The sequence below is a fragment of the Uranotaenia lowii genome, chromosome 1, assembly GCF_029784155.1.
Source record: "Uranotaenia lowii strain MFRU-FL chromosome 1, ASM2978415v1, whole genome shotgun sequence".
Classification (NCBI taxonomy): domain Eukaryota; kingdom Metazoa; phylum Arthropoda; class Insecta; order Diptera; family Culicidae; genus Uranotaenia; species Uranotaenia lowii.
Window position 1 is genome coordinate 32,008,011 of NC_073691.1, and position 25,602 is coordinate 32,033,612.

Here is a 25,602-nt window from a genome sequence, read left to right on the forward strand (position 1 = left end):
TTATTGTGTCCCATTTCAATTAGTTCTTTAACCATCGTCTCTGTTTTGTATTGACTAAATATGTTTGATAATTTGTATGTTTTATTCTGTTTAAAGACCTATTTTCAACGAATAAAGGAAATTTGGCGCAAGTGATTAATTTATCGCTAAATGTTGCCCATTCATTGAATCCCCTCCTGATAACCATTTGCCTACACGAAAAAAAATTGGTTCATCATGCACTTGCAGATTTATTCCAGTAACTACGCATAAAGCGTTGTCCCAACAAACTGCATTTCACGATGTTTTCATCGAGAATACATTCGGGGAGTCGGGGAGAATTGTTATCGTATTACATGCACGTGCTGCCAAAACCCTTTACTGGTTGGAAACATGCGAAAGGGAAAGGGAGAAAGGCGGGGTAAAAACACAACTTCCTCGTTACGTGTTTTTGGCGCGAAAAAGGAACTGCTCGAATGTGGGATTTTATTAATTGAAAACGAGCTCTAGTGGTCGTTTTTGGAAACAAAATTCGAGCAGCAAAAATTCGGCGGGAAATTGTCATCCCACCCGATGTTTATTGGGATTGGGAAGACGACGATGACGATGATGCTCGGGAAAACATTCGGCACTGGGACACTGGGACCGGAAGCAGGAAAATTCGAACCAGGCGCCAGGAGAGACAGGGATCAGTCAGTTCAGTCGTCTTGGCTTCTATAAAAACGGTGTGGCTCCTATCAGCAACCGTCATTCATCGGTGGGTCGTTTTCTGGTGTGGTGCATCATACTAGTGGGGGCTCCAGAGAGTAGATTGGACCGGCGTTTTCTTTTTTGTTGGTACCGTGTACCCCGTTTTTAGGGGACTGCTGGTGGTTGGCCAGCATCTTGCTAACTGAACTTCTTTTTGGAAACAAAAAACTCTGGAAGTGCTTCCGGTGGAGCTACCTGGTGGTTGGTATTCAACAAGTGAACAAGAAAGAGACTCACAAAAAGGTGGGTTTCGGAAGATGGTTAAGAAAAGATCTTAACTCAAGTGGCTCAAGCTTAAGGATTAAAACAATACTCGTCAGGGATTTTTTCTCTCCTTTTTTTGTGTTCTGTGTCCTGTGTTGTTCCCTGGTCTCCCTCCTCGAGGGGATGCTGTAAAAGATTGTGACCGGAAGATAGCTAAGTGCTGTTGCTGCTTTTTAGCGCTGAAAACCAAAAGTCCCCATAGAGAAAACGAACAAGAATGGGGCTTAAATTGATGGTGCTTTGGAGATAATACGTGCTCGAGAAAATAAAATACATTAAATCCAGAAGGAATGAAGACTTGTGTTGGATTTTGCTCATCTTCAAATTAATAACTGTATGTGATGCAACTGTTTTTCCTTCCCTATTGAAAAGTTGTGACTGATACAAGAAACTAAAATGGAAGAAAATGCTGCTGATACTTATGTTTTCATCGTTTTTCTGCTGCTGTTCATGCTGCCGAAACTTACTGCTGTTGACTCAGTAAATTAATTTACTGACTTTTTTTTGTTCCCCTCGGTTTCAAAAGAAAAACAATTGAGCTTGAGCAATGTTTTGCTAGCAATCGAAAAACTTTGGCTGAGGAGTTGTGCGTGCAGTGATTTCGGTGAAACGGTTTGGCGGCTAAAGATGGATGGTTGGAGATTGACAAGTGTATTGCACATTAGTTCAAAATACATTCCAATAGGGAAAGTCGATTTCAAGGGTAGAAAACATATTCAGAAATCGGGCTGAGAGGAGAGATGAAAAATAAGTGATTCAACTCAATATTTGTGTTGAAAACAGTACTGCAAAAATCTTTGAACGGGAATTTTGAGCAATCTCAGGACTGATTTTCCAATATACTTCCAATATTTTTCAATATGCTTGGTAAAAATAATAATTTTTCAAATTTTTTAACATCAATAACTCTTATGAACTCATACTTATTCTAATAAAATATCGTAAGGTTGTGATCTTCGAAGGCTGAAGGAAGATCTTTATGCTTATTGTAAATTTCTTTCCAAAAGAAATATAACAATTATCCAATTCTTTTTTATAACAGCAATATTACGGTTTCTTTTTTAAAAATATAAAAAAACCTACAAAATATATAAAGTTTGGTTGAAACATGTTAAAATTTACACAACTAACTTAGTTTTAAACTTCAAAATTTCTTAAATAAGGAGACATAAATCAGATAATCTTAAAATAAAATGTAATAAAACTTCCGACGGTATTTTAATTCGCCATATCTGTCTTGTTTTGATGATTTTACATAAAAACCAATATTGCAAAGCTATGCTTGATTATGTTTTTTTCAATCGAATTATATTGAGGAATACAGAAGTTGATTGTATTCCTGTGTTAAAATTTTGTCCAGGTTAAATTTATCGACATTTTCAGGTAAAAATGTCAATAGCAATGTGGAAAATTCAAGAATATACATTTTCCTTCTTCGAAAATCGTCAATCAGAATCGAAATATCAGAGTTTTATAGCCATTTTTTGTATAAGGTTTATCGAAAAAAAACCTATTCCTAAACTATGAATTTTGATTGAAATTTGTTATGTGGTAGTAAAATTGTGTTTGGAGAAAATTTTCTATAATAGTTTCAGTTTTTATTATCATATCGTCATTTTACTTGTAGCTGTAAATAAATTTAACATACTACAAAAAATGTCTGCATTCTGATGTGTTTCGAAGTAGAAAAAACAAGAAATTTTCTATTATCAATCGCAAAAATTACTGATAAGGAAAATTTTCGAAAAAAAAAAATTCTTAGCACATCCATCGCCAAAAGTGGGTGACGCAAAAAACGTCAAAATTTCAAAATTTCAAAAGTCAAATCATTAATTTGGAAATATATTTTTTTTATTCAAAACTGTATCGGATAAAAACCGCATCCTTCACTGTTCTCTATCAAAAATTTAAAGTCGAAGCGATATTTCCCGTTAACGATTTGGGTTTTCAAAGTTGGACATTTATTGTGTGGACGAAGCATGGCGGCAAACGTGTTAAAATACCAATAACATATCTGAACGATTTTGAATTTTTAACAAAAATAGCCAGTTATCAGAAATATTTAAGATATTATGAGTCGGACCATACTCTACATCATCATGTTAATTCTCTATTCTGTCAGTATTCGTTCTACCATCAAGAATTATTTATTTTATTTTTAAACATCAAGTTTAAAATCTGTATATTAGAGAAAAATCGTAACAACTCCTGTTAAAAATTCAAAACTTTCAAGCTAATTTCTATTTTTAAATGTCGTTAAGCTTTATGCTCTGCTATTATTAAAATTAGTTTTCAAAAACCATAACTAAAAAAAAGTAAAAATAAATAATTTTCAATTTTTTTAGGTTGAATTTTACCTGAACTGATTGATTGGATCTTAACATTGATAAGTCAATGTTGGATTATGATTATTTATAGTTATTTTTATTAGTTGTATTCCATTTACCCGATAACAATGCAAAATGCAAAATCTCAAGAATTCAAATCGCCAGAAATAAATATTTCCCAGATTATTTTCTCCGGACGAACAATTTTGCAGAAAAAGTTTGCCAGATTGAACTATTGATCCATTTCCCAATTCCAATTCCAAATAGTTCTGGTAAATGGTGCTTTCAGGGGATTTTTTTCTGTGAATTAATTCATTCTGGGGTTTGATTTCGGGTATTTCCCAGCAAACATGAAATCGGATCTGAAATGAAAAGTTAAGTCGTTAAAAATTTCAGCACAATCGGACTTCTTTAAGGGAGCCACAAAGCGCTTAAAGTATCGTTTTTATCGCCCTCAAAAATCACCAAAAGAGGAACCAAATTTTGATGTTGATGCTAAATGACTTAAAAATGCAAGCAATGTACGTCGAAATCTGATGTTATCTCAAATAAATCGACTTTCTGGTACTTCGGCTTTTTCGGAAAATCGGTCATTTGTTTTAGGAAACCAAACTCCCCGAAAGTAGATTTTTGGCCCAAATTTTGTTTCGAGATTTTTAAGTCATTTGGCATCAATATTAAAATTTCTAATTTCCGATTTCCTGTGGTCCAAAAAAAAAACCAAGAGCGCTTTTAGGCAACCCCAAATCAATTCCGATTGAGCTGAAATTTTGCACAAGTCAGTTTTTTGGGCCAGTCTACATATAAATGTATATAATCGGTTTGGCTGCCGTTTTAATGTACAAATTACTTTTAATTATTATTGTTTTGCAATGGGATTCAAATTTTTGTTTATTTGCACCTTCTACTAGGATTTTTGTTTGCACACCTTCACGATCTAAAACTTTCAAACAACACTGCTGAAATTTATATTTTTAATGTGTGAACGAAAATGGCCCTTTTTTGTCCTGAAAATATGTATTTTGACAAAAATATTTGTTGTACTGTATTTTGAATCAAAATACCAATGAAGTTTAGTGGAACAAAATCTCATAAATCAAATTTAGAAGCTGAGTCACACGAAATTAAATTCTGTAAACTTAATCAATTATCAATTACCAATTACCAATCATATTGGCATAAACCGGATCAAGAGGTTAAATTCTGCATAAAAATGTTGTTAAAAAAATTGTGAAATATTTTTTTCTGTGAGGGGGACATTTTAAATCGTGATTCTTTTTGCTTTCAAATTGATGATGTATGTACCGTAAAACGGGGTAACATTGATCACCGGGGTAAATTTGACCAACAATAAACTTTTCCACATTATCGTCAATAACTCAGTCTATAGTTTGAATTTTCGAAAACTGTTTCCTACGTTTGAAAACCTATTAATTGAGTATCAAATAGGCAAAATTTGGTTTGCATTTGAATTTTTTTTCAGTTTGTAAAAATCTAATTTCAAAATCTTAAAATATCTATTTTCCCAAGGATCGCAAATAAACAGCTCTCCGGATGATACCAAAAAGCATTTAGAAGCAAACGGGTTGTTTAATGTGAAAAGTCAAATTTTTTCTTTGTATATGAGCAGTTATAGTGCTATTTTTATAGTCATTTAAGGACATTTTCCAAGAGTAAGCCCTCATTGGATAGGGATCCTATCAATTGATTGACTTTGAAGAAAAAATAAAAAGGGAAATAGTGGGAGGGTCAAGGGGAATGTGTGAAGGTAAAATTTCATTTGTATTTTGAAGCTAAAACTATTTAGCAATTATTATAATTTTTGCCCCTAGATGTATGCAGAATCATTGTTTTTTTCGATTATAAATGTTTTTAAAAGAAAACGTTCAAAAGCAAGGCAAAATTGATAAATTTGAATTTGTTAACAATTATGAAGGTGTTTCGTTTCGTTACGATCAAGAAAACTCGTTAAAACCGTCAAAATGGAGACTGATCAATGTAACCCCAAAGCATCCTGAACAGCGAGGAAATCGATTTTTAAAGCAAATTTAAAGTAGTTCAATCAAATTCTGCAACCATGTTTTACGTTCATAGGAGTCCAGTACTGGTTTTAAAAATATGAAACATGCCACAATCCTCTTAATAGAAAAAAATAATCGAAAAATATTGAAAAAAGTGATCAATATTACCCCGGCATACGGTACCTCGAATTCAGACTTTTGATACACAATATTTTTTACATATTTATTTTGTTTTGAACTTTGTTCTTAAATCTCTTACATTAATTATGGATTTCTCAGTATAAACTGAATTTTTGTTTTGTACATATGTATGCATGAATGTATTGAAATCCACCAGTGGCTGATAGGTCTTCCTCTCAATTTTATATTTTTTTTTCAACAAATTTTACTGTTTTATTTTTTTATTAATTTTTTTGTAACTTGAGTGTGCACTTTAAATTCAAAGTTTGATAATCAATGGTAATTTTAAAAATGAATTTTTAAACTTGGAGCGATTAAAGATTTCATTTTCCAAAAATGCATAAAGGAAAACAAATCAATTAAAACTGAATTGTTTGGATAATTGACTGGTTTTTTAAATTTCATATCGGTTCTGGCTGGGGGTGGATTTTCGTTGTCAATCGCTTATTTCAATTGATTGAACAAGGATCTCGTTCGATTAACTCGATAAGCTGTTTCAGTATCGGGGTTCTGGTTAGAACTATTTATCTGATTGGCGTTCTTTGTACCTTTTTGTAATTTTTCCCCATTTTTTTTATGGAAATTCATGAGCGCTTTGAACTTTAGTTTGATCTATCTTTTCACGTAAAATCCTAAAAATGGCTGAGAGTGTCTTTTGATTGACATTGCGTTTGACCGTGTAGAGTAATTAAATATTTTTGAGTATTTGAACCGTAAAAGCTTATAGATACTCTTATTTTGTTTTTCATTGACAGTTAACACATCCAAATTCATCTTGCTTAGTTATTTTATAAAATTCGATTCAGAGAATGTCAAGTTATCGCTCAAGGACCAGTTTATCATAATTAGATTATTACCATTCAAATTGATAAGAAAACCCTAGTCTTATGCTATTAAATAGTATTGAACAAAATCATATTTAAATTAAAATTCAGATATGTCATTATAAAACAATCACTGAAAATATTGGCAAGAAATTGGAATCAATTTGGATGCAAAATTTAAAATAGCAGTTATAGTCTGGTCATGCATGTTTCAAATAGAGTATGAGAGCTCTCTTCACGAAATTGGGTATCGTGTTCTGATTCAGATTTAATCGTATAGGTAATATGGTTTTATAAAACATGCTTCAAACATTTTTAACATAGTACTCTTAACAGAGCAATGATATCTGAACAATCTAGCCTAACTTTTATAACGCGAGGTGTCCGTCTATTTAGTTTTATTTTTTCAACTGACGTCTATTCATCATGACATATAATGTTCAAGGTTATCAATTAGAACGAATGCATTATCGATTTGTAAATTTTCACTAACGGTGCTCGGAAGTTTTCAATAAATTTATCAATTATCCAATCTTGAATATGCTCAAAAGGTTTTTTCCAGGAAAATTATATTTCGAGTTACGCATTGAATGCATTTCGGAATTTTGAATTAAATGTCTGAAAAAGTCTGAACTAATTCTTACAAACATTGGAGTTTTAATAAGTGTAGAAAATTTCTTATATAATATATCAGAATACTTCAACATCCCAAATTCTCTATTATTTCGAATTGATTTTTTGTGTTCTGCTTACGGTTTTTATGACTTTGGTTTATATAAAAAACAAAATTATCGTATATGAATACATGAAGAAGCTTCATGGAGGAACACTTCTCTTTTTATTTAATTATGAAATCTATATATATAAAAAGCAATTTCTGTATGTTTGTTTGTTTGTTTGTTTGTTTGTTTGTTTGTTTGTTTGTTTGTCCTCTATAAACTCAGCCGTCTTAAGAGCTAGAGGTCTGAAATTTGGCATGGATGCTCATTAGGACCAGGAAGGATGAAAAATGTTTTTAGATTTTCGGATGACCCCTTCTGAAGGGGGTCGTCCATAGAAGACAAATATTGTTTTCGCGATATTGACGTTACATTTCGTCGGATCGTGTTGAAAATTTGCACATGAGTGTTTTGAAAGACGAAAAATTGATTTCTGGTGTTAAATTTTGTGTAAGGGGTCAGCCAAAGGGGTCGTCCATATAAACTGTTCACTGTTTTTGCCATATTGGCGTTATTATACATCGTATTGAGATGAAAATTGATAAACGATAGTTTTGAATGACGTGCAATCGATTTGAGGTATCAAATTCATTGTAAGGGACCGGCAAAAGGGGTCGTCCGTATTAAATTTTCAGTAACTTAGTGATATTGACGTTTTTATACATCGTATTGGGATGAAAATTTGCGCATAGGAGTTATTAGGGACAAACAACTGATTTCACTTATCCAAACTAAAACTAAGAGACGAGCAATGGATTCCAGGTATTAAATTCAGTGTAAGGGGCCGGCAAAGGGGGTCGTCCATATTAACCTTTAAATATTTTTGCAATATCGTCGTTATTATACATCGGATTGGGATGGAAATTTGCACTCGGTAGTTTTCAGGGACGAGCAATCGATTTCAGATGTCAAATGTTCGACGGAAGGGGTCGTCCATATAAAATAATTTTTCACTGTTTTTAAGCAATATTGACGCTATTATAAATGGATCACTTTGAAAATTTGCATACGGGAGTTATGAGGGAAGGGCAATCTATTTCAGATATCAAAGATAGTATAAGAGGCCACCGAAAGGGGTTAAGCCTTTTTGCAATAATTGCGTTGTTATGCAACGATTGAGTCGAAATTTATACACGGGTATTTTAGCACGGTCAATTGATTCCGGATTTCAAATTTAGTAGCCGACGACAGACAAAGTGATAGTCCAATATTTTTGCAATTATTACTTAATAATGACTTCAGAAGCGCATCTGGAAAATGCTTGCAATTGACTTTCATACAAACTGTTCATGATATGTGCCAAGTTGAATGCGAAACGGAGTTCGTATGGGATCAGCTAGTAAATTATATTTCTGTTTCACATATAATTCCAAAATTTTCTACCATATACGAGCATAACGTTTTTTTGCAAGAATAAATCTCAACTGCAAACAATTTGAAATTGTCAAATTTGTGGTTACAGTTCGTAATAACTGAAATGGAAATTAACCTACACAAAACGTGGACGCTCTCTGGAGCCACCAATGCAATTGGTGACCCACCAATTGACAGAACTCCTTTCCATTCGTGTTTGGGGAGGAAAGCACACACTATGCAAACAATTCCATAACATACTCAACTCAACTCATCCAGTCAACCATCCATTCACAAGCAAACTTTCAACCGTTTTGTGCCGTAAAACTCTCAAATAGCATAACTTTTGGTGAGGTGAAAAAGACGACCAGAAACCATTGAAAAGATAGAAAGGCAACAGTCAGTGGACAAAAAAAATGAAAGATAGACAATAACCGGAGGCAAAACTTCTGCAAAGAGATCAGCCCTAGCTCTCTTGCTGGCATAAACTTGAATCCTTCTGTTCGGAAGCTTATTTTTTGCCTACTTTCAGGAGGGGGAAAAAGCCCACTAGAGACAATGGCAACCAGGGCTAAAACCGTATAAACGAACGACCGATTGCAATTGGCGCCTGTTGCATGTGAAAGTTTTCACCATATGATAATGGACTATGATAGAATTTTGACAGATTAATGGTTAATTCATCGGAATTGATTTTATTTCTTTTTTTAAACGTTGAGTGATTAGGTTTAAATCAATGCAATGGTGTTACCAAAAAATCTCCCAAAACACTAGCGCCGTCTCTAAGTTAAACTAGATATTCTCATCACTCTATCATCGGCAAGAGAGTTATACAAAGTGACAGTTTCCAAACGATTGACTAAAAGTTGTTGAAAAGTGAAAGTGTCTGAGAGTCAGTTCGGGAAAAGGATTCACTCTTCTTGCTCTGTTTGGTGGCCTGGCAGTGCGAATTTGTGATCCGGTCCAATTCCTACGTCAACATGCGAGGACTTTGGGTCCTTTGTTTCAACGTTCTGGTGCTGAGCTTCCGAGTGACGGTAAGTTATTTCGTTCCTGTATCGTCAATGTGTGTGATGGTTTTACGACTGAGTTATTGTTCACATATGTTACATTGAATATTTCTATTTTATTACAATTTGATGAATTGTGTTGGACATGGAAATTAAGTTATTCAAGCTTATTATGCAAATGATTTACTTTTGGTAAATTATTTTCGCAATGAAAATCAAAAGGAGCACCTTTTTAAAAAAGTTTCAGCTTCGCCTATTTACCGAACAGACCGAAATGACGATGTGTTCATCGGTCCGAAATCGCAATTTCGGTTTTTCCAGAACAACTTTCGTAGGCAACTATTTATCCATCGTTGAAAGTTGAATCTTTTTGTTTGTGCTTTTGCGATCGAAAGAGGTTTTTTTTATTCCAGTGAATCATATTTTATGGTCCAGATTGATTTCGGTGTTGAATTCGATTTGTTGGAAAGCAATCGAAAAAGGGCGTTGGGACTGATTGAAAATTTCAGCGTTATCTGTTTATTAGACACTTAATTGAGGAATTTTATGATCTTGAAAGATTGCAGTCCTTCTGTGTAGTGTCATCATATCTTCTCATTATTATTATTCTCATTATTAATCTTATTATGATACGAGATACGAAACTTTATCCTACATTTAGCTCTGATTTATCATTTAACTGAATGTTTGTCTAAAAGTTAAAAGACTTCTGGTCTAAAAATATAACCCTCCACAAGACATTTGACCAACAGCCAAGTAAGTAACACTTCAGAGGTAAGACATGTTAACCAATCGAACATATGGCTTTGATTGTGTTTATTAACAGGGAGAGAGATGTATCCCAATCGTGCTCGAAATTCATAATCGTCTGAAAAACAGCACCGGAAAACAGAGATGTGTCGATGATTAAAGGCAAGATTTTGCTCAATCTACAGGTTATGAATCACTAATTAGCTATGACGATACACGAAGAAAAATCCGTGCTATGAATGGAGAACTTCATCTTGCCAATTTCGAGAATATTATGCCTATATTGAAAACATGAAGTCAAGCTCAGGGTTCAAAAATGTTAATTCAAGTTTAGAACTTTTAAAATTAATATTATATACATATATCAACTAGATACTTCTCGTCAAAACCGTTGTATCTCTAGCATGGTCGTAGAAAAGGCGGGGGGGGGGGGGGGGGGGTTGGGGGTTAAACCCCTCCCATAAAGGTCCATCAAAAGCAAGCGAGGTATTCTACTCTACACTTAAAATTTCGAATTTTGATGATGGAGTAAGGTTATTCGATAGTAACAATCTTGACTCAAAACTGATGTCAAAATCTGGAAAACTAATCCCAGGTTCAAAATTCAGCTACAGATTTTCAAAATTTTCCCACTTATGACTAATAATTCATTTCTTAATACTCTATACTAAATTTTATTCTGGTTTGCTAACAATTGAAATCGAAATTGTATTTGTGTTTTCGAATTTCGGGTAAGTATCCAGTTTAGGATTTTTGATTTTCGGTTCGAAACATCATTAAAAATTCAAATCAAAAGCGGTGTTTGAAATCGTCGTTTAAATTTGGGTTTACATTTCCTTCAAAATTGATTCATGGTTTTCGAAACTCATACGTATTATATACATTTAGCTAATAATTTTCCGAGTATGAAAAAAATAAGAGTTTTTATGTCATATTCAGATTGGAATTCAGTTTTTATGTCATATTCAGATCATGAACTTTATTCTTATTCAAAATTCAAACATAACATAAATTCATCATTCATCGATATAGATTCATCATTCGAAATGTTTATTTTTAATTGAATTAGATTTGTAATTCGGATTAGAAAAACATAATCGAGAGAAAGAAAAATCATTCACCCAAAACATTCGAATTATTATTATGGATTCATGATCAAGGGCTCCGAAACTGATTTCAATTCTTGGCTCTAAACCGTTTTGATGTACATTTCAGAAAACTTTTTGAAATTTCTGAACAGATTGAAAATTCAAATTTCTAACTCAGGTTCAAAATTCAGATTCAGATTCAGCTCGATAAAGAGTTTCATAATCAATATAAAATAACCAAAATGACTATTTCGGTAGGGATGTAAATTTCAAGAGATCGCAAGGTGATAATTCTGATTGTTAGTTCAATTTTAAAATTTAACCAAAGCTAGTTCGTTTGCACAATTCAACTGAAATTAAAAAAAATTCAGTAGCAAAAAAATCCATCTTGAGGAATTGACTTTTAATGGAAATTAATTGATGATAAAGGAATATGTATCTTCTCTTACAGAAATTGCAGGGAATCCCTTTTTTTTGGGCATATTGTTCAACATTTTTAATATTGCAGTTTTTTCAAGAACCAAATTTCAATCTAAAATCTTTAAGCAGGATCGAGTTTGCATACATCCGATTTGTACCGCTAAATTTTAATCCTTTACCTTTATCTTTGAAAATTGGATATTTACTTAGAATTTTCATTTAAAATTTAAGGCTTACTTAAAAGAAAACTTATTGTAAGTTCAAATCAAATATGCAAAATTTAGCTGACCAGATTACCCGGACCTGCACGAATGTTTTATACAAAAAATGGGTAAAAGTTCGGCCGCCCAAATTTTGTTGAAAAAATACCTGAAACAAAATCAATTGCTTCCTGATAATTTTCAATTTTGTCGCCCAAAAATGAAATTTTATCAGCTTGATTCATTTAAAAAAAACATGAACGATTTTTTGGGAGACTGAAATACGATTGAAAATTTTGTTGTGTTTTTCGGTGAAAAATTTTTTTTTCTAATTTTTTTTCCTTGATCTTTGTTGAATAGTTCTTCAATTTTCATCAAATTTTCCCGAATATTGACCGGATTTTAATTTGACATTTGGAAAAATAATGTCCGAATTTTGCCAGGTTTTAAATGAAACAATCCGGATTTGCCCGGCCCGGATACGGGCGAGAAAATTTCTGGCAATCGTAAGCTAAGTTCACCAGACTTTGATGCAAATTAAAGATTTCAACCATCGATGCTAGTAATTTTCCTATTTTGGTTCTAAAGGATTATTTATACAAATCCTAATCACCATTTGAAAGATTTTAGGATGTATTTTCTGAACCCTTTTTTAACATTGTTTTCAGAATATTTAAACATCTGGATTTGGAATATCTTTACGCAAGATTTTCACAATGATAGTGTTTTGACATGAAAAGAAATTTCAAATCGGTTATTATTATTCAAGTGGTGCTAAACAGAAATGTGATACATATGTGTAGATGTGATACATTTTCAAATTAATACTAAATGCTGAATGCTAAATACTAAATGCTGAAAAATTCGTTATTTTATATCATTGGTTTTCTAATTTTTGTTACTTGATCTGAAAGCCGGGCCAGACAAATCCTGGCAATTCTATTTAAAAACCTATCAAAATCCGGGCATTTGATTTCAAAATTGACAATCCGGGCAATATCTGGGGAAATTTTGTCAAAATCCAGAAATTATTCAACAAAAATCAAGAAACAAAATTTTTAAACTTGTTTTTTTTTTTAATTGAAAACTTTGATTTACCAAAAACAGTGAATTAATCCGGGCATTTTTCAATAAAATCCGGGCAACCGGGCTGGCCTGACTGTATAACAAAAAGATAAGGGCTTTCGGTGTCGCAAAATAAAGTAAATCAGTAACTGATAAATATTTGTTTAGTTTTGACCAATTTAATTTTTAAACCCCATAAAGCGTTTTACATCATCGTTCAACATTTGGTAACACTGCCGGGTTCGGTCGATTCGCAGCTGAAACCAGTTCCTGCGAAAATCGCTCTTTTTCTCCAGCCTCCTTGGATACTGCACACCTGCGTCTGACTTTTGAACGCAGTCGGGCACCCGATTCACGAAAGTTTCTTCCACTGCTACGAAGAATAAGCTGAACACATCACTAATGTGCATTTGTACCATTTTTGCGACGAGAACTCCGACAACTGTTCCAGTGTCGGACTTAAGGTCTGATTACCTAAGATGCCACCGATTGATTCTGTAACCGTCGTTACAAAGTCCTTAGGTAATTTTTCCATTTTGTTTTAATTGTTGTTTCGAGCTGTTGTTTTTCTCTTTGTTAAATTAGTTAGGATTAGGAAAATTTTAAATAAATGTTTAGAAGATAGGTTTTAACAAATACAATTATTGTTAGTTTTAAGTTGGGCGTGTGGCATCTTCGTCAACAAGTCTGCAACCAAGACTGGTTGCAAGGTCGAATGCATGTAGGTTGCATGCAAGGTGCAATAACTCGCCTAAAAAATATTTGAATGGAGAAGGTGGAGAAAGGAGTGAAGTAACGCGCCAAAAAGGGTCTTTGACTCTGGGCTTTTTTCTTCCGGCGTTCGTGCGAGTCAGGTGTGTTCCCCAACAGCCAAGAAGTTTGTGAAACCAGAGTGTTTGTTTCTTGTGCCACCCCGTTTATTGTTGAGGAATCCCGTCGTACGATTCGGCCTAGATTACCTGACGGTAGTCTACGTCTTACCGTAAAAGACTTCGGCCTCTGGTTCAGGTAAGAACCATAAACGTAAAGGAGGCCTATCTCTCGGGACTTCGAGAAATTCTCGAAGTCTCTAATTCCCAAGGAGAGCCCTTCTCAGCGCGGCCAATACGGCCTTGCCGTGGTCCGCTGATCCCCGTCAACGAAGGAAGACGCCGTATCCAATCCGTTCGTCAACGCCAGACGAACTGCCACCATTTTGGCAAGTTCCCGTTCCTGATCCGCCATCAACAATCCGCCATTGTCGAACCAAACCCCGGTAAAGGTAACCTGTGAGCGCTCACCAACGTAGTCATCGAGCATCCGGTACGTACCGCAACGGTCATCGACCACCGTCCAACCCACACCCTACACAAACACACCACACAGTAGCGTGCTTAATAAAGCTTAAAATTGCAAAACCAAAGTTAGATAGTAGTTTTTCTCGTGTTTTAAATAAAAGTAATTTTTCCGTCCAAAGTTTTAATTCGTTAATTGTTTTGATTGTAGAAAACCCACAGTTTGTTCCCTTAGTTTTTGTCCGCGTTCCCCTCCGATTACCCAGCCGTAGGCCGGCCCTGAGATCAGTCAAAGGGTCTTCTGCGACTGAGCTATAATTATCCGGGAGTTGCTGGCCAATAGTCTCAATTCTGATGATGGATGTCATCAGGGTCCATGGTCGAATGAGGCGACTTAGTCTCCACGATGCTGCTCATGGAAGATTTTCCACTGCTCCGGTTCTGGGAGAATATTCTGTAAAAACAATCGATCCTATTCCAAATGTAGCTTTCTTTCCGAAGAAATCTCTCCTGCCGCTGATCCAATATGGTTGCGAACGATGTGTGCGAGTTGCTTAAGCAACCAAAACGTGTCGAAAGCGCCTTTCTATTTTTTTCGATTACAGTCGTTTTAACATCTTTATGCCATTCACGACTTATATCAACGATGCAGTTGGCGGACAGGCATTGAAAAACTTATCCGGTACAACTGTGATCGATGTTTGCTCTTGGGCTCGAACTCACAGACATCGGCTCAGGAAGCAACTAACTTGCCGATTCGAGTTAAGATTAGTATATTTTTTTAATTCAAATTTATTTAGTTCATCTTTGGTTGGAATATCATACAGACTAACTGAAAACTAAGAAATACTACTCAATCCTAATTTAAATCTACGTTTACACGTATCGAAATTAAAAAGATGGTATACTGAGTTGAAACGTTCACAACATTTATCTATGGATGGTTACGGCTATATGCAGTACGGTGAAAAGGTATCCAGAGGAACTGATGTTGTCGTAGTGTCCTCGTGGATGACGTCGTCGAAGTCTTTCTTGCTACGACGCAAAAATCCTAATGCAGCAAAACCCTTCGCAGACGTGAGTCAGCGAATGTTAGTTTGTTGTCAATTTTCACTCCCAGGTCGAGAATGGACTTGACATTCTCCTATGTTGATCCCGAGAGTTGATATTTGAAGTTGACTGTGTTTCGTGCACGAGTGAAGTTGGCTATTTTACATTTTTTTGGCGTTTGGTGTCATTCCATTTATACAGCTTCAGGTCATAAAGCAGAGTGTCAAATTGAAAAGTATTACCACGTATTACATAGGTCTTTCACGAAAACTATGAACAGAAGGAGTCCAAGGTGACTTCCCTGCGGTACTCCAGATGGGGTGTCGAAAGTTCGTGATCGTGAATTCCTAATTTTCGTGAAAGCTTGTCGGTGCAATAGATATGAGGCAATCCAATCAAGTAACCAAGCTTGAAAATCTAGGCGATCCATCTTTGCAAGGAAAATTCTGTGCGGGACACGGTGAAACGCTTTTGCAAAGTCAATATAGACTGAATCCACTTGACAACCTTTTTCCAGACTATTACTCAGGAAACTAACATAACACATCAGATTCGTCACCGTAGACCGTTTCTTTACGAATCCATGCTCGTGCATTAAAGCGTCGAAAATTTTTGGAATTGAATTCAGAATTGAGATTGGGCGGTAGTTTTCGACGTGATGAGCATTGCCGGAGAAATTGCTCCGGCCTTAAAAACACTGGGAAACGTCCTTTCATTAAGTGATCGATTTAAGATACCGTAAATCGGGGTAGCAACAAATGCCGCGCAATGTTTTAGAAACGCAGGAGGTCTCACGACATAACTTGACGAACATAACTCCTAAAACACACTCGGTGCATGGCAACCGTTCTCCAATTTCTCGGCAGTCCACATTCGCCAGATCACACTCCACTTGGTCTAACCACCTCGCTCGTTGCGTCCCTGCTTGTCTCGTTCCTAGTGGATTCGTAGCGAACACCTGTTTTGCAGGACAGTCATCCGGCAGTCTCGCTACATGACCTGCCCAGCGTGTCCAGCCAGCCTTCACCCCCTTCTGGATACTGGGTTCACCGTAGAGTCGCGCTTCGCCTTTACACTCCGTTCACCTGCAAGCCACCAAAGATGGTTCTTAACACTCGTCGCTCGAATACTTAGAGTGTACGCAGGTCCTCCTCGAGCAATATCCACGTGTCGTGCCCGTAGAGGACAACCGGTCTAATGAGCGTCATGTACAGGTTACGCTTTGTGCGAAGGCTAAGTCTTCTCGACCGCAGTTGCTGGTGGAGTTCATAGTGACACGACTTGCACTGAGCATCCGCCGTCGGATCTCAAGGCTCGTGTCATTGTCTGCGGTCACCAGTGTGCCGAGATAGACAAAGTCTTCTACTATCTTCAACTCGTCGCCGTCGATCGTGACCTGGACAAGCGGATTCGGTAGGTCTCGAATCCACAGGCCAGCATATACTTTGTCTTGGACGTATTGATCATTAACCCAATCCTTCCTGCTTCGCGTTTCAGTTTGCGGTCGATCTCCTCCACCGCCGCAGATGATCTGCCGACTATACCAGTGCAGTGTCGTCAGCAAAGGAGATAAGTTGACTGAATCTGTTGAAAATCATGCCCCGCATTTTGCCCACCGCTCGTCGAATAACACCTTCTAGTGACACGTTGAACATCATCCATGATAGATCATCGCCTTGTCGAGGCCCCCTGCGTGATTCGAATGAACTCGAAAAACTCACCCGAAATCCACACACAGCACTGCGTTCCATCCATCGTCGCCTTGATCAGTCTGACCAGCTTCCCGGAAAATCCGTTCTCGTCCATGATTTTCCATAGCTCGTTACGGTCGATCATGTCGTATGTGGCTTTGAAGTCGATGAACAGATGGTACGTAGGGACTTGGTATTCACGGCATTTTTGGAGGATTTGTCGCAGTGTGAAGATCTGGTCCGTCCCTCCACGATGCCCGGCCTGATGACTTCCCACGAATCTGTTTGTTTGTGGCGTTATGCGGCGGAGTAGGATTTGGTACAGCACTTAAGGACAATGATCGCTCGGTAGTTCTCACAGTCCAACTTGTTGTTCTTCTTGAAGATGGGGCATATTACTCCCTCTTTCCACTCCTCTGGTAGCTATTCCCCTCTTTCCACTCCTCTGATAGCTATGCCAGATCCCGACCATCAACCGGTGTAGGCAATCGGCCAACTTGTCCGGGCCCATTTTCATAAGTTCAGCTGCAATGCCATCTTCCCCAGCCGACTTGTTGCTATTCAGCTAGTGAATAGCTTCCTTAACTTCACTCATCGTTGGGAGTGGCTCCTCTATGTCGTTGGCTACGCCGACGATGAACCTTCCCCCACCGTCTTGATCTCCTGCATGTGCGTCGTTCAGGTGTTCATCGAAGTGCTGCTTCCACCTTTTGATCACCTCACGACAGTGGTCGGAAAATCGCTCAAGAAAAGCAATCAGGAATGGTTTCTAGCTAGAATGATGCTACCTCCGAGTGCTGTGATACGCACGTAGTAAAAGTACCCATTGAATTTATGTCGAAAATCAACACTAACTTGATACAAGAAGATATACCATGCCCCACCGGAGGCTACCGTTGCTATTCGTCACGTGGCTAATCGACGGTGATCGACATACTTGGTGATACATTTTGAACGTCGCTCCCTCAACCATTCCCGAACGTCTATCCTCGCATCATTGTTGATAATGCTCGTTATTGATAGACGATCATTAATGTTTCAAAAGGAAAAATCTGAATAAATACCAGGACCACATGTTCAAAAAAGCTGTAGCACATGCTGTACAGTTCACTGCGGTTACCTAGTCATGATTTTGTCCTTCTAGGCAAAACGAAAAATAAAAAATCATCTGATAGCCTACATAGATCGCTCAGAACTGATACATATCAGTAATGATCCTAAAGGTTGAAAGTCGTTAGGGGAAGGAAATCAGCATCGAGACGTTCGTTGCTGATAGTCTGCGTCCTTTTTTACCTCATCATGTATCGCAAAAGTGTTTCAAATACAGAAGCGTCGTTGTCATGCATGATTGTTTGTATGATTTGGTTGAAGAAGGAAAATTTGACTGCTTTGATTTTTTGGCTCTGAATGTAGTCAAGCATGGCTCAGTGAAAATGATTGATTTTCGGAAGCATGCCTCACGATTGTCCGTCAGGATGCCCCGTCCTTATCCCAGCACTTTTACACAGCAAGAAAAAATCGTGTAATTTTAGATTGAAAACGATGCACGAAAACGGAACATCGTTTATAATCTAAAATTACATCATCATTACATTGAGGCGTGTAAATTTAGACCAAAAACGATGCACGGAAAGGGAACAGCTTATTGTCGTGTAAAAATACACAGTGATGTAAAATTTTAGATTTGTTTTCGGGATACTTGCATTTTTATGGAATATTATGAGCCTTTTAAAAAGAAAAATTACACTAGTTTACTACTATTAAACATTTATTTAAAAAACATCAATAGTGAAGAAAAACAAAGTACACCCACCATCGCGAGCACCACCAGACTGGGGCATTCTGCTGATATTCTAACCAGTTAGCGTCACTGGGGGACCAAGGGGAATTCCGTTCCGGACTGTCATGGTCCAGATCCATATGTCACTGTCGGGTCAGGATAGATTTTGCTTTCAAATGCCTCGGATTGTTCTGGCAAATTCCTCTCCTGGCAATCAAATTCCGGATCCCTGCCACTTTAAAACCTGCTGTCGCTGTAATCAAGAAACAAATAATTAATTTCAATAACATCATTCGTTTGTTTGCTAATTTAAAAACCTACCACTTTTACCATAGAGATGATGGAGCTTCGTCTTGGAACGAAGACACTCGGTTTCCGAAAAATGACTCGACTGGCAAATGGCACAAACAAACAGTTTCAGTCAATTTTAAATCAAACAGATATAATTTTACACTACTTGTGATATAAATTTCATTGGCCGCCTTATTTTTACATCACGGAATGTAAAATTATACCAAAACAATTTATTTTTATTCGCTTTTTGAAAAAAGACTAAAATTACATCAAAAGAAGTGGAAAATTACATCTTTTTTTAATTACACTTGTGAAAAAATAGATCACTCGTGTTTTAGATTGCGTATACTTTTAGAAATTTTTTGCTGTGTAGGCTTGGGGCACGAAGCCTTTGCGGGATGCGATGAGTTTCTGATAGAACTTTTGTGTTTCTTGGAAACGATGCAGCTGCTCCAGCTCCTCGTGCTCCTCCTGCTCCAGGAGGCGCTTTTTCCCCTGGAAAGTTCGGACTCGCTGCCTCTTTCGCTGTCCGTGATTTTCCATATTTTGACGGGTGCCTTTTTGCACTACTACCGCCCTCGCGACATTCTCTTTGTCCATTACCCTCCTACACTCCTCGTCGAACCAGTCGTTCCGTCGAGTTCGTTCCACATGACTGATGACGTTCTCCGTAACACTGTTGATGGCGGCCTTGATGGTATCCCAACAGTGCTCGAGAGGGACTTTGTCAAGCTCGCCCTTTGCCGGCAGCGTTGCTTCGAGCGATTGTGCTTAGCCGGCCGCGACACCAGGGGTGAAATTATGAATCCTATTCGATTCGAGTTACCCGTTTCGAGTTGAACTCGAATCGAGTTAGAATCAGTATTACGAATCTCGTTCGAGTTCTAAATTTTAAAGTACTAGATTTCGAGTAAATCGGGAAGTAGATCATCGCGAAACGTTCCATTCGAATCGAGATCGGTAATGCCAAAGTTGGTCGAATCGAATGAAACTCGATTGTTTCGAGTTCCATAATCCCGCCCCAGGTTGCTATAGTCGTGCGATATTTAACCGATGCAGGCGTCGGTTTTGTATGTTGTTCATTACAGAGAGTTTCGGTCACATCTCCACCATCACCTGATAATGGTTTGACTTGATGTTGGATCTGACGTCGATGATGTCCGAGTAGCGCCGGCTGTCTATCAATACATGGTCGATTTGTAATTGCGTTTGATACGGTGATCTCCAGGTGTTATTCCACCTGGAGCCAAAGTTATTCATGAAAAACTGGATTTTTATGTTCCTCCTGAACAAAATGTATAAAAATCTCATACAAACTTCTGGCTCGTTGAGCGACCCCTTCTCGTGATCCGATCTGGCCCAAACTTGGTATGATATCTTGTACTAGTAAATGTACTGTAAATCACCCATACAAATTTAGGCCCTTCGGTCGATTTCTTTTGAAAACGGTTTCTCTTAAAGCCTAACTATGACATAAACTTCATCTGAAGACTGCGTTTCGAATCGATTTATGGTAAAAAAGTTATTAAACTTAAAAATTGGGGTAACTTTTTTCAGGGTGATATTCATCACTGTTAATGCTGCTTCAAAAAGTTCGAAGCAGTGTCTCTCATTAATAGTGATGAGTATCACCCTTAAAAAAAATTACTTTTTTTTAAGCTTAATAACTTTTGTGTCCTAACACTTATCGAAAACTTTATTGTACTTAGTACAAAAAGGTGAGTGATTTCAAATTGCAGCTTAGCTGGAAAGTATTTTATTTTTCAAATTCGCAATTAGAATTAAAGTTTCACTCTATGGTTTTAATCATTTTAATTCTCTACAGGCATGTTGCATTGTAACTGTTTCTGTTGTGATGATGAAATCCACAATATCTAGCTCATGAGCTTGGTTTGATAGTTTCGGTCGTTGTTAAAAATTTTGGGTACTAGCAACTGCAAATGATAAAATGAACACAAATTACATAAGGGGTCTCAATTATAATTACTTTTGAAATAATACTAGATGAAATTCAGTGGCTTTACCCTACACACATCATTTTCCTTCTTTGATGAACAACAATGAGCGTTCGGCAGAAAATGGGCCTCCAGGGAGTCTGACTCTCGAAAAACCCCTTCAACAGTAGAAACGAGCAAACAATAAACGAGTATGAATCAACAACATCCGGTCGAATAAAAGCGCGCCAGAAACCGTAAAAAGCCGGATGAAAATGAGTATTTGTTCGGATCCTTGGCAATCGGGGTTGTAAATTAAACCCTCGGACTTTAGGAGAGAAACTGAACGCCTCACAAAGGTGCATCGGTCTATTTCCATGGAATCGCGTGATTCCGGTGGTGAGATTTACCTAGAATTGGATCGCTTTACCGTGATATGACCGTTTAACCGTTTGAATCCAACTATCATCGGCCATCGGCCCAATTGAAACTCTCATTTAGTTGGCACGTTTGCTTGCATAATCTGCACGGATCAAACTTTGGCATGACTTCGTTGAGTCACTGCTATCGTTGATGGACATTTGACTCAGATTTGTGTGATGAAACAGGGTTTGTGGTCTCCTGTGTATCCAGATAAATGATATTTTTAGCTACAAAGTTCAACAAATACCTACCTAATTGTACGGTGGATTCTAAAAGTATACTAAAAATCCATGCTAGAAATCAATTTGAAGTTTCATAATATCTCAATTTAAATCATTTATAAAATGCTTATGAGATAAAAATGCCCTCCCAAACTGCGTGCGTGCGTTTCTTTGTTGGAAATTTTCTATTGACAGTAGTTCTCGTATCAATATTACGGCCTACACGCATCATTATTTCGGCTCTCGGCTTGGCTCTCTTTCCAAATCACCACCCACCTCTCGGAGAGCAAACAAACACGTTTTGCTGGACGTGTTGCTTGTGGTTCTAGAAATTCAGGAATGATTTTACGTTTATAATTTTCATATTTTTGTGAAATCTCACAGCGTGAATTGTTGCACCTCACTAGAATGTAAATTAAATGTGCTTTCCAATGAATATACTTTTTATTGGTTCTAACAAAGTAAAGGCACTAAAAATCCGGGTACAACCTGACGGTGGACCAAAAAAACAAATGAAATTTCAATTTGTGAAAAAAAATCGCGCAAAGTAGTCAACTTTGCAAAACTCCAGTAAATTCAACTTTTGATGCATCAAAAATCTAAAGACAACAAAATGTCAGAATTAAAATAAAATTTGTAATGATATTTTTTCAAAAGCTCTACCGCCGCTCAAACAGTTTTTACTAGCAATCTAATGAAAAGTAGGTTTTTCAGACCACTTTTTTGACCATTTTGTGACCATTTCATTAAAAAAAATTTAAAAAATATTTCTTGGCTTCATGATGTAGACATTAATTTCAGCTTTCATATGCATAAAGCAAATATTTTTTGGACGTGTAATATATGAACTACAGCACTACAGCACACAGCACGAGAAAACTTTAAGCTTTAGCTATATATAATGTTCTAATCATATTTTACTGACATTACAAGGTTTCTAGTGATATAAGTAATCGGTTAGATATAAAAAGAGTAATGACGATTTTAGCTTGGAGTGTCAAATTGACACCCCCAGTGCTGATAAGGGTAATGAAATCTAATGCGGATGAGGGTTAAGACTTTCGGATTTGTCCCGGGTTTATTCAGATTATATTCTAAATCAAATAAAAAACTTTAATTTCGCTTTGAAAAAAATGAGATTTTGTATTTGAAAATGATAAAAAAAAAATTAAAATGAACATAAATTTGTGTTTAATCCTCAGATACAATTTTAACACTGCTGCTGTGATTCAATGAAAAATTAAAATTTCAAGAACATAATTTCCTGTTGTACGTTTTAGAATAATTCCTTGATTTTCTGCAGTTTTGCCCATTGCTTTTAAATTATTTTCTTCAAAAAATGCCCTGAATGACCCTCCATGTGGATATGTGTGGTAGAAAGTATGGTATGCTTTAGGTTAAAGATCACCGTTCTTTTTAACAACAATTTTGAAAATTTTTACACAAATTCGATCTTGATCTAATTCAATATCAAACAAGCAATTTCAAACTGATTGGCACCTGTTAAGACATATTTTGTCCCAGATTTCACAAAAATCGAGTCTCTTTGATGAAAAACGCCCCAGAAGCGACAAGTCATCTGATATCATTTCAATTTTTGGTGACATTTTGAAAATCGACTCAAAAACAATGAAAGAAATAGAAGAAAAACGTAATACCTAATCGCATTTGTTTTTTAATTGAAAATTCAATCAAATATTCGACCGAATATTCAGCCAAATATTCGTTTGGCCGAATAGTTGAAAACGTCAATATTCGGTACATCTCTGGTCTATTTCAAAACACTTTTCATAGCTTATTATTTTTAAAGGTGAAATCTGTACTAATATTAACCAAATCCTGTGTGGAGCTGTCTTCTGTGTGGATATAATCTGTACCAAAAAAATAATGCAAAAATCTGTACTTTTTTAGATAAATCTGTCCTTGTGGCTACCATGCTTACTGATTTTTGTTGTTTTGCAAACATAACTGTCAAAGGCTAGGTCAAGCAATTAGGAATTTTACTGCAGCATTTTTTACTTTTTGACAAAAAAATGAGCACGTTTTGAAAAGGTTTGTAATCGTTTATGATAAAAATTCGTGCCGGAACCAAACAAAATCAACAAATCTGTTGTTTTACAGATGAGGCGTGCTCAGTTTGGTGAAACTTGTAAACTTAGCCAATGCAAAACTCTCTCAACGGCTTAAAAAAAGTTTTAAGAATGGTCATTCTAATGAAACAAAATTTGATGCTTGCTCACTGGTGGTGATTTAATCAGATCAATTTGACATTTGAGCCCTTTTTTTGTTTTTTTCTTCTGTTTTCCACCCCTGGGTCAAAGGTCCTTACGTGAAATTCCCATAGTTTTCATGCTTTCGAAACAAATACACGTTCCTTTTTTCGTGAAATCCCGAAGAACCGCCAATCACAAACGGGTTTGTTGAATTCTATGTGATGTTCACTTAGCTGTGAATGGCTCATTTAAAAAAAAGCTATGTGAAAGAACAAAGGTACCCAATATAGCGCGCGTGAATCCAAGTGCTATCGACTGTCAAAAAGATTTTTTTTTTGTGATAGAGAAGCTTTATCTTCGTAAGTAGTAAACATATTTTTCTATTTTTGTGGTTTATATATTTTGCCATTTCAACAGGATGCGAAATTTGAGCAGCCAATATAATTTAAAAAAAAAAATCGAAGACTTTGGGAAGTCTTGTGAAGACTTTGTGAAGAAACGTAAAGTGAAAAAACAACGTAAATAGTTAAGTGTAACTGAAAAATTATAGTGTTGTGATATTGATTCAGCTAAATAAAATCTGTTCTCCGAATAAATTATTGTTTATTTCATTGATACGAAACAAAACACAATACGTTCATATTTTGATTAAATCTACGTGAAAGGTATCGTTATTCACATCCGATCTACGTTATTCCCACGTACGTTTCACCTTCAACTCATAAAGTCTGCTTCATTTAATATTGGAACACAAACAATTGCGTGTAGTTCAGTCATTTATTAACGAATTCATAATTTGTTTTTCATACAAATGTAGCATTTTCTTTACTCTTTCATAAAAAAAATTAAAAAAATTATTCATTGCTGTTTCGATGAAATTCTCGTACTTTTCCCGTAATACGGCACATAAGGCGGCGCACACCCTTTTCGTCCACCGTTTTGGCGATTTGATTCCACCAGTTCTTCATTTGAGTCATGTTCCTAACAAGTTTTCCCTTTGCCTTAAGCCTCCGCTTCGTGATTGCCCAGTATTTCTCTATCGGCCGGAACTGGGGGCAGTTTGGGGGGTTGAGGTCCTTCGGTATTACGCTGACCCCGTTCGTTGCGTACCATTCCATAACCGTTTTGCTGTAATGGCAGCTTGCGAGGTCCGGCCAAAACATTACTGGACGGTCGTGGGCACGAATAAACGGCAGAATCCGTTTCTGTAGGCACTCTTTTTTGTAGACTTCTGATGTCATTGTCTTGTCAGTGAGAAAGACTTTGGTTTTCTGTCCACAACTGCATATCCCCTGCCAAATCATGTACTTGCGGGCGAATTTATCCGCAAACACGAACTTAAATTTTGCAGGTACATCCCCCCGAGCCGTCACCAAATAAAATTTTTGACCTGGGATTTGCCCAAAGTCCGCCTTCACGTAGGTCTCATCGTCCATCAGAATACATCCGTCGAACTTGGTCAGCACTTGGTCGTACAGCTTTCGAGCACGGATTCTGGCCACATTGTTCTGCTTCAGCGCAGTGTTCCGAATATCACTCATTTTCAATGAATGTTTCTGATTGCCCTTGGCACCTGAACGTACAGCGCACAGTGGTTCAAATCCCCAAAAAGCCGGAAAAAAGTTCATTTTTCAAGTCAGCGACAACCAAATTTTTTGTGTTGGAATCGAATCTCCAATATTCTAGGAACGTTATGATGTATTTACATATTTTCTAGGACCTTTTATACACCTTCTATGAAACAAACATAAACGACAACTTTAACACAAGAA

General features: G+C 36.6%; 1 protein-coding gene across 4 annotated transcripts in view; it reads left to right on the top strand.

Moving 5' to 3' along the window:
• The first annotated feature begins 734 nt into the window (after positions 1–734).
• Positions 735–25,602, top strand: part of LOC129738413 (corticotropin-releasing factor-binding protein) — a 69,036-nt gene continuing 44,168 nt past the window's right edge. Inside the window, exons 1-2 of one of the 4 annotated variants that reach the window (XM_055729603.1) lie at positions 735–972; positions 9,144–9,454. In XM_055729603.1, the coding sequence (XP_055585578.1) occupies positions 9,398–9,454 (57 nt within the window). In that variant the 5' untranslated portion in view covers positions 735–972; positions 9,144–9,397. Of the gene's footprint in view, positions 973–9,136; positions 9,455–25,602 lie in introns of all 4 variants that reach the window. The other 3 variants (XM_055729606.1, XM_055729605.1, XM_055729604.1) reach the window with 3 other exon arrangements.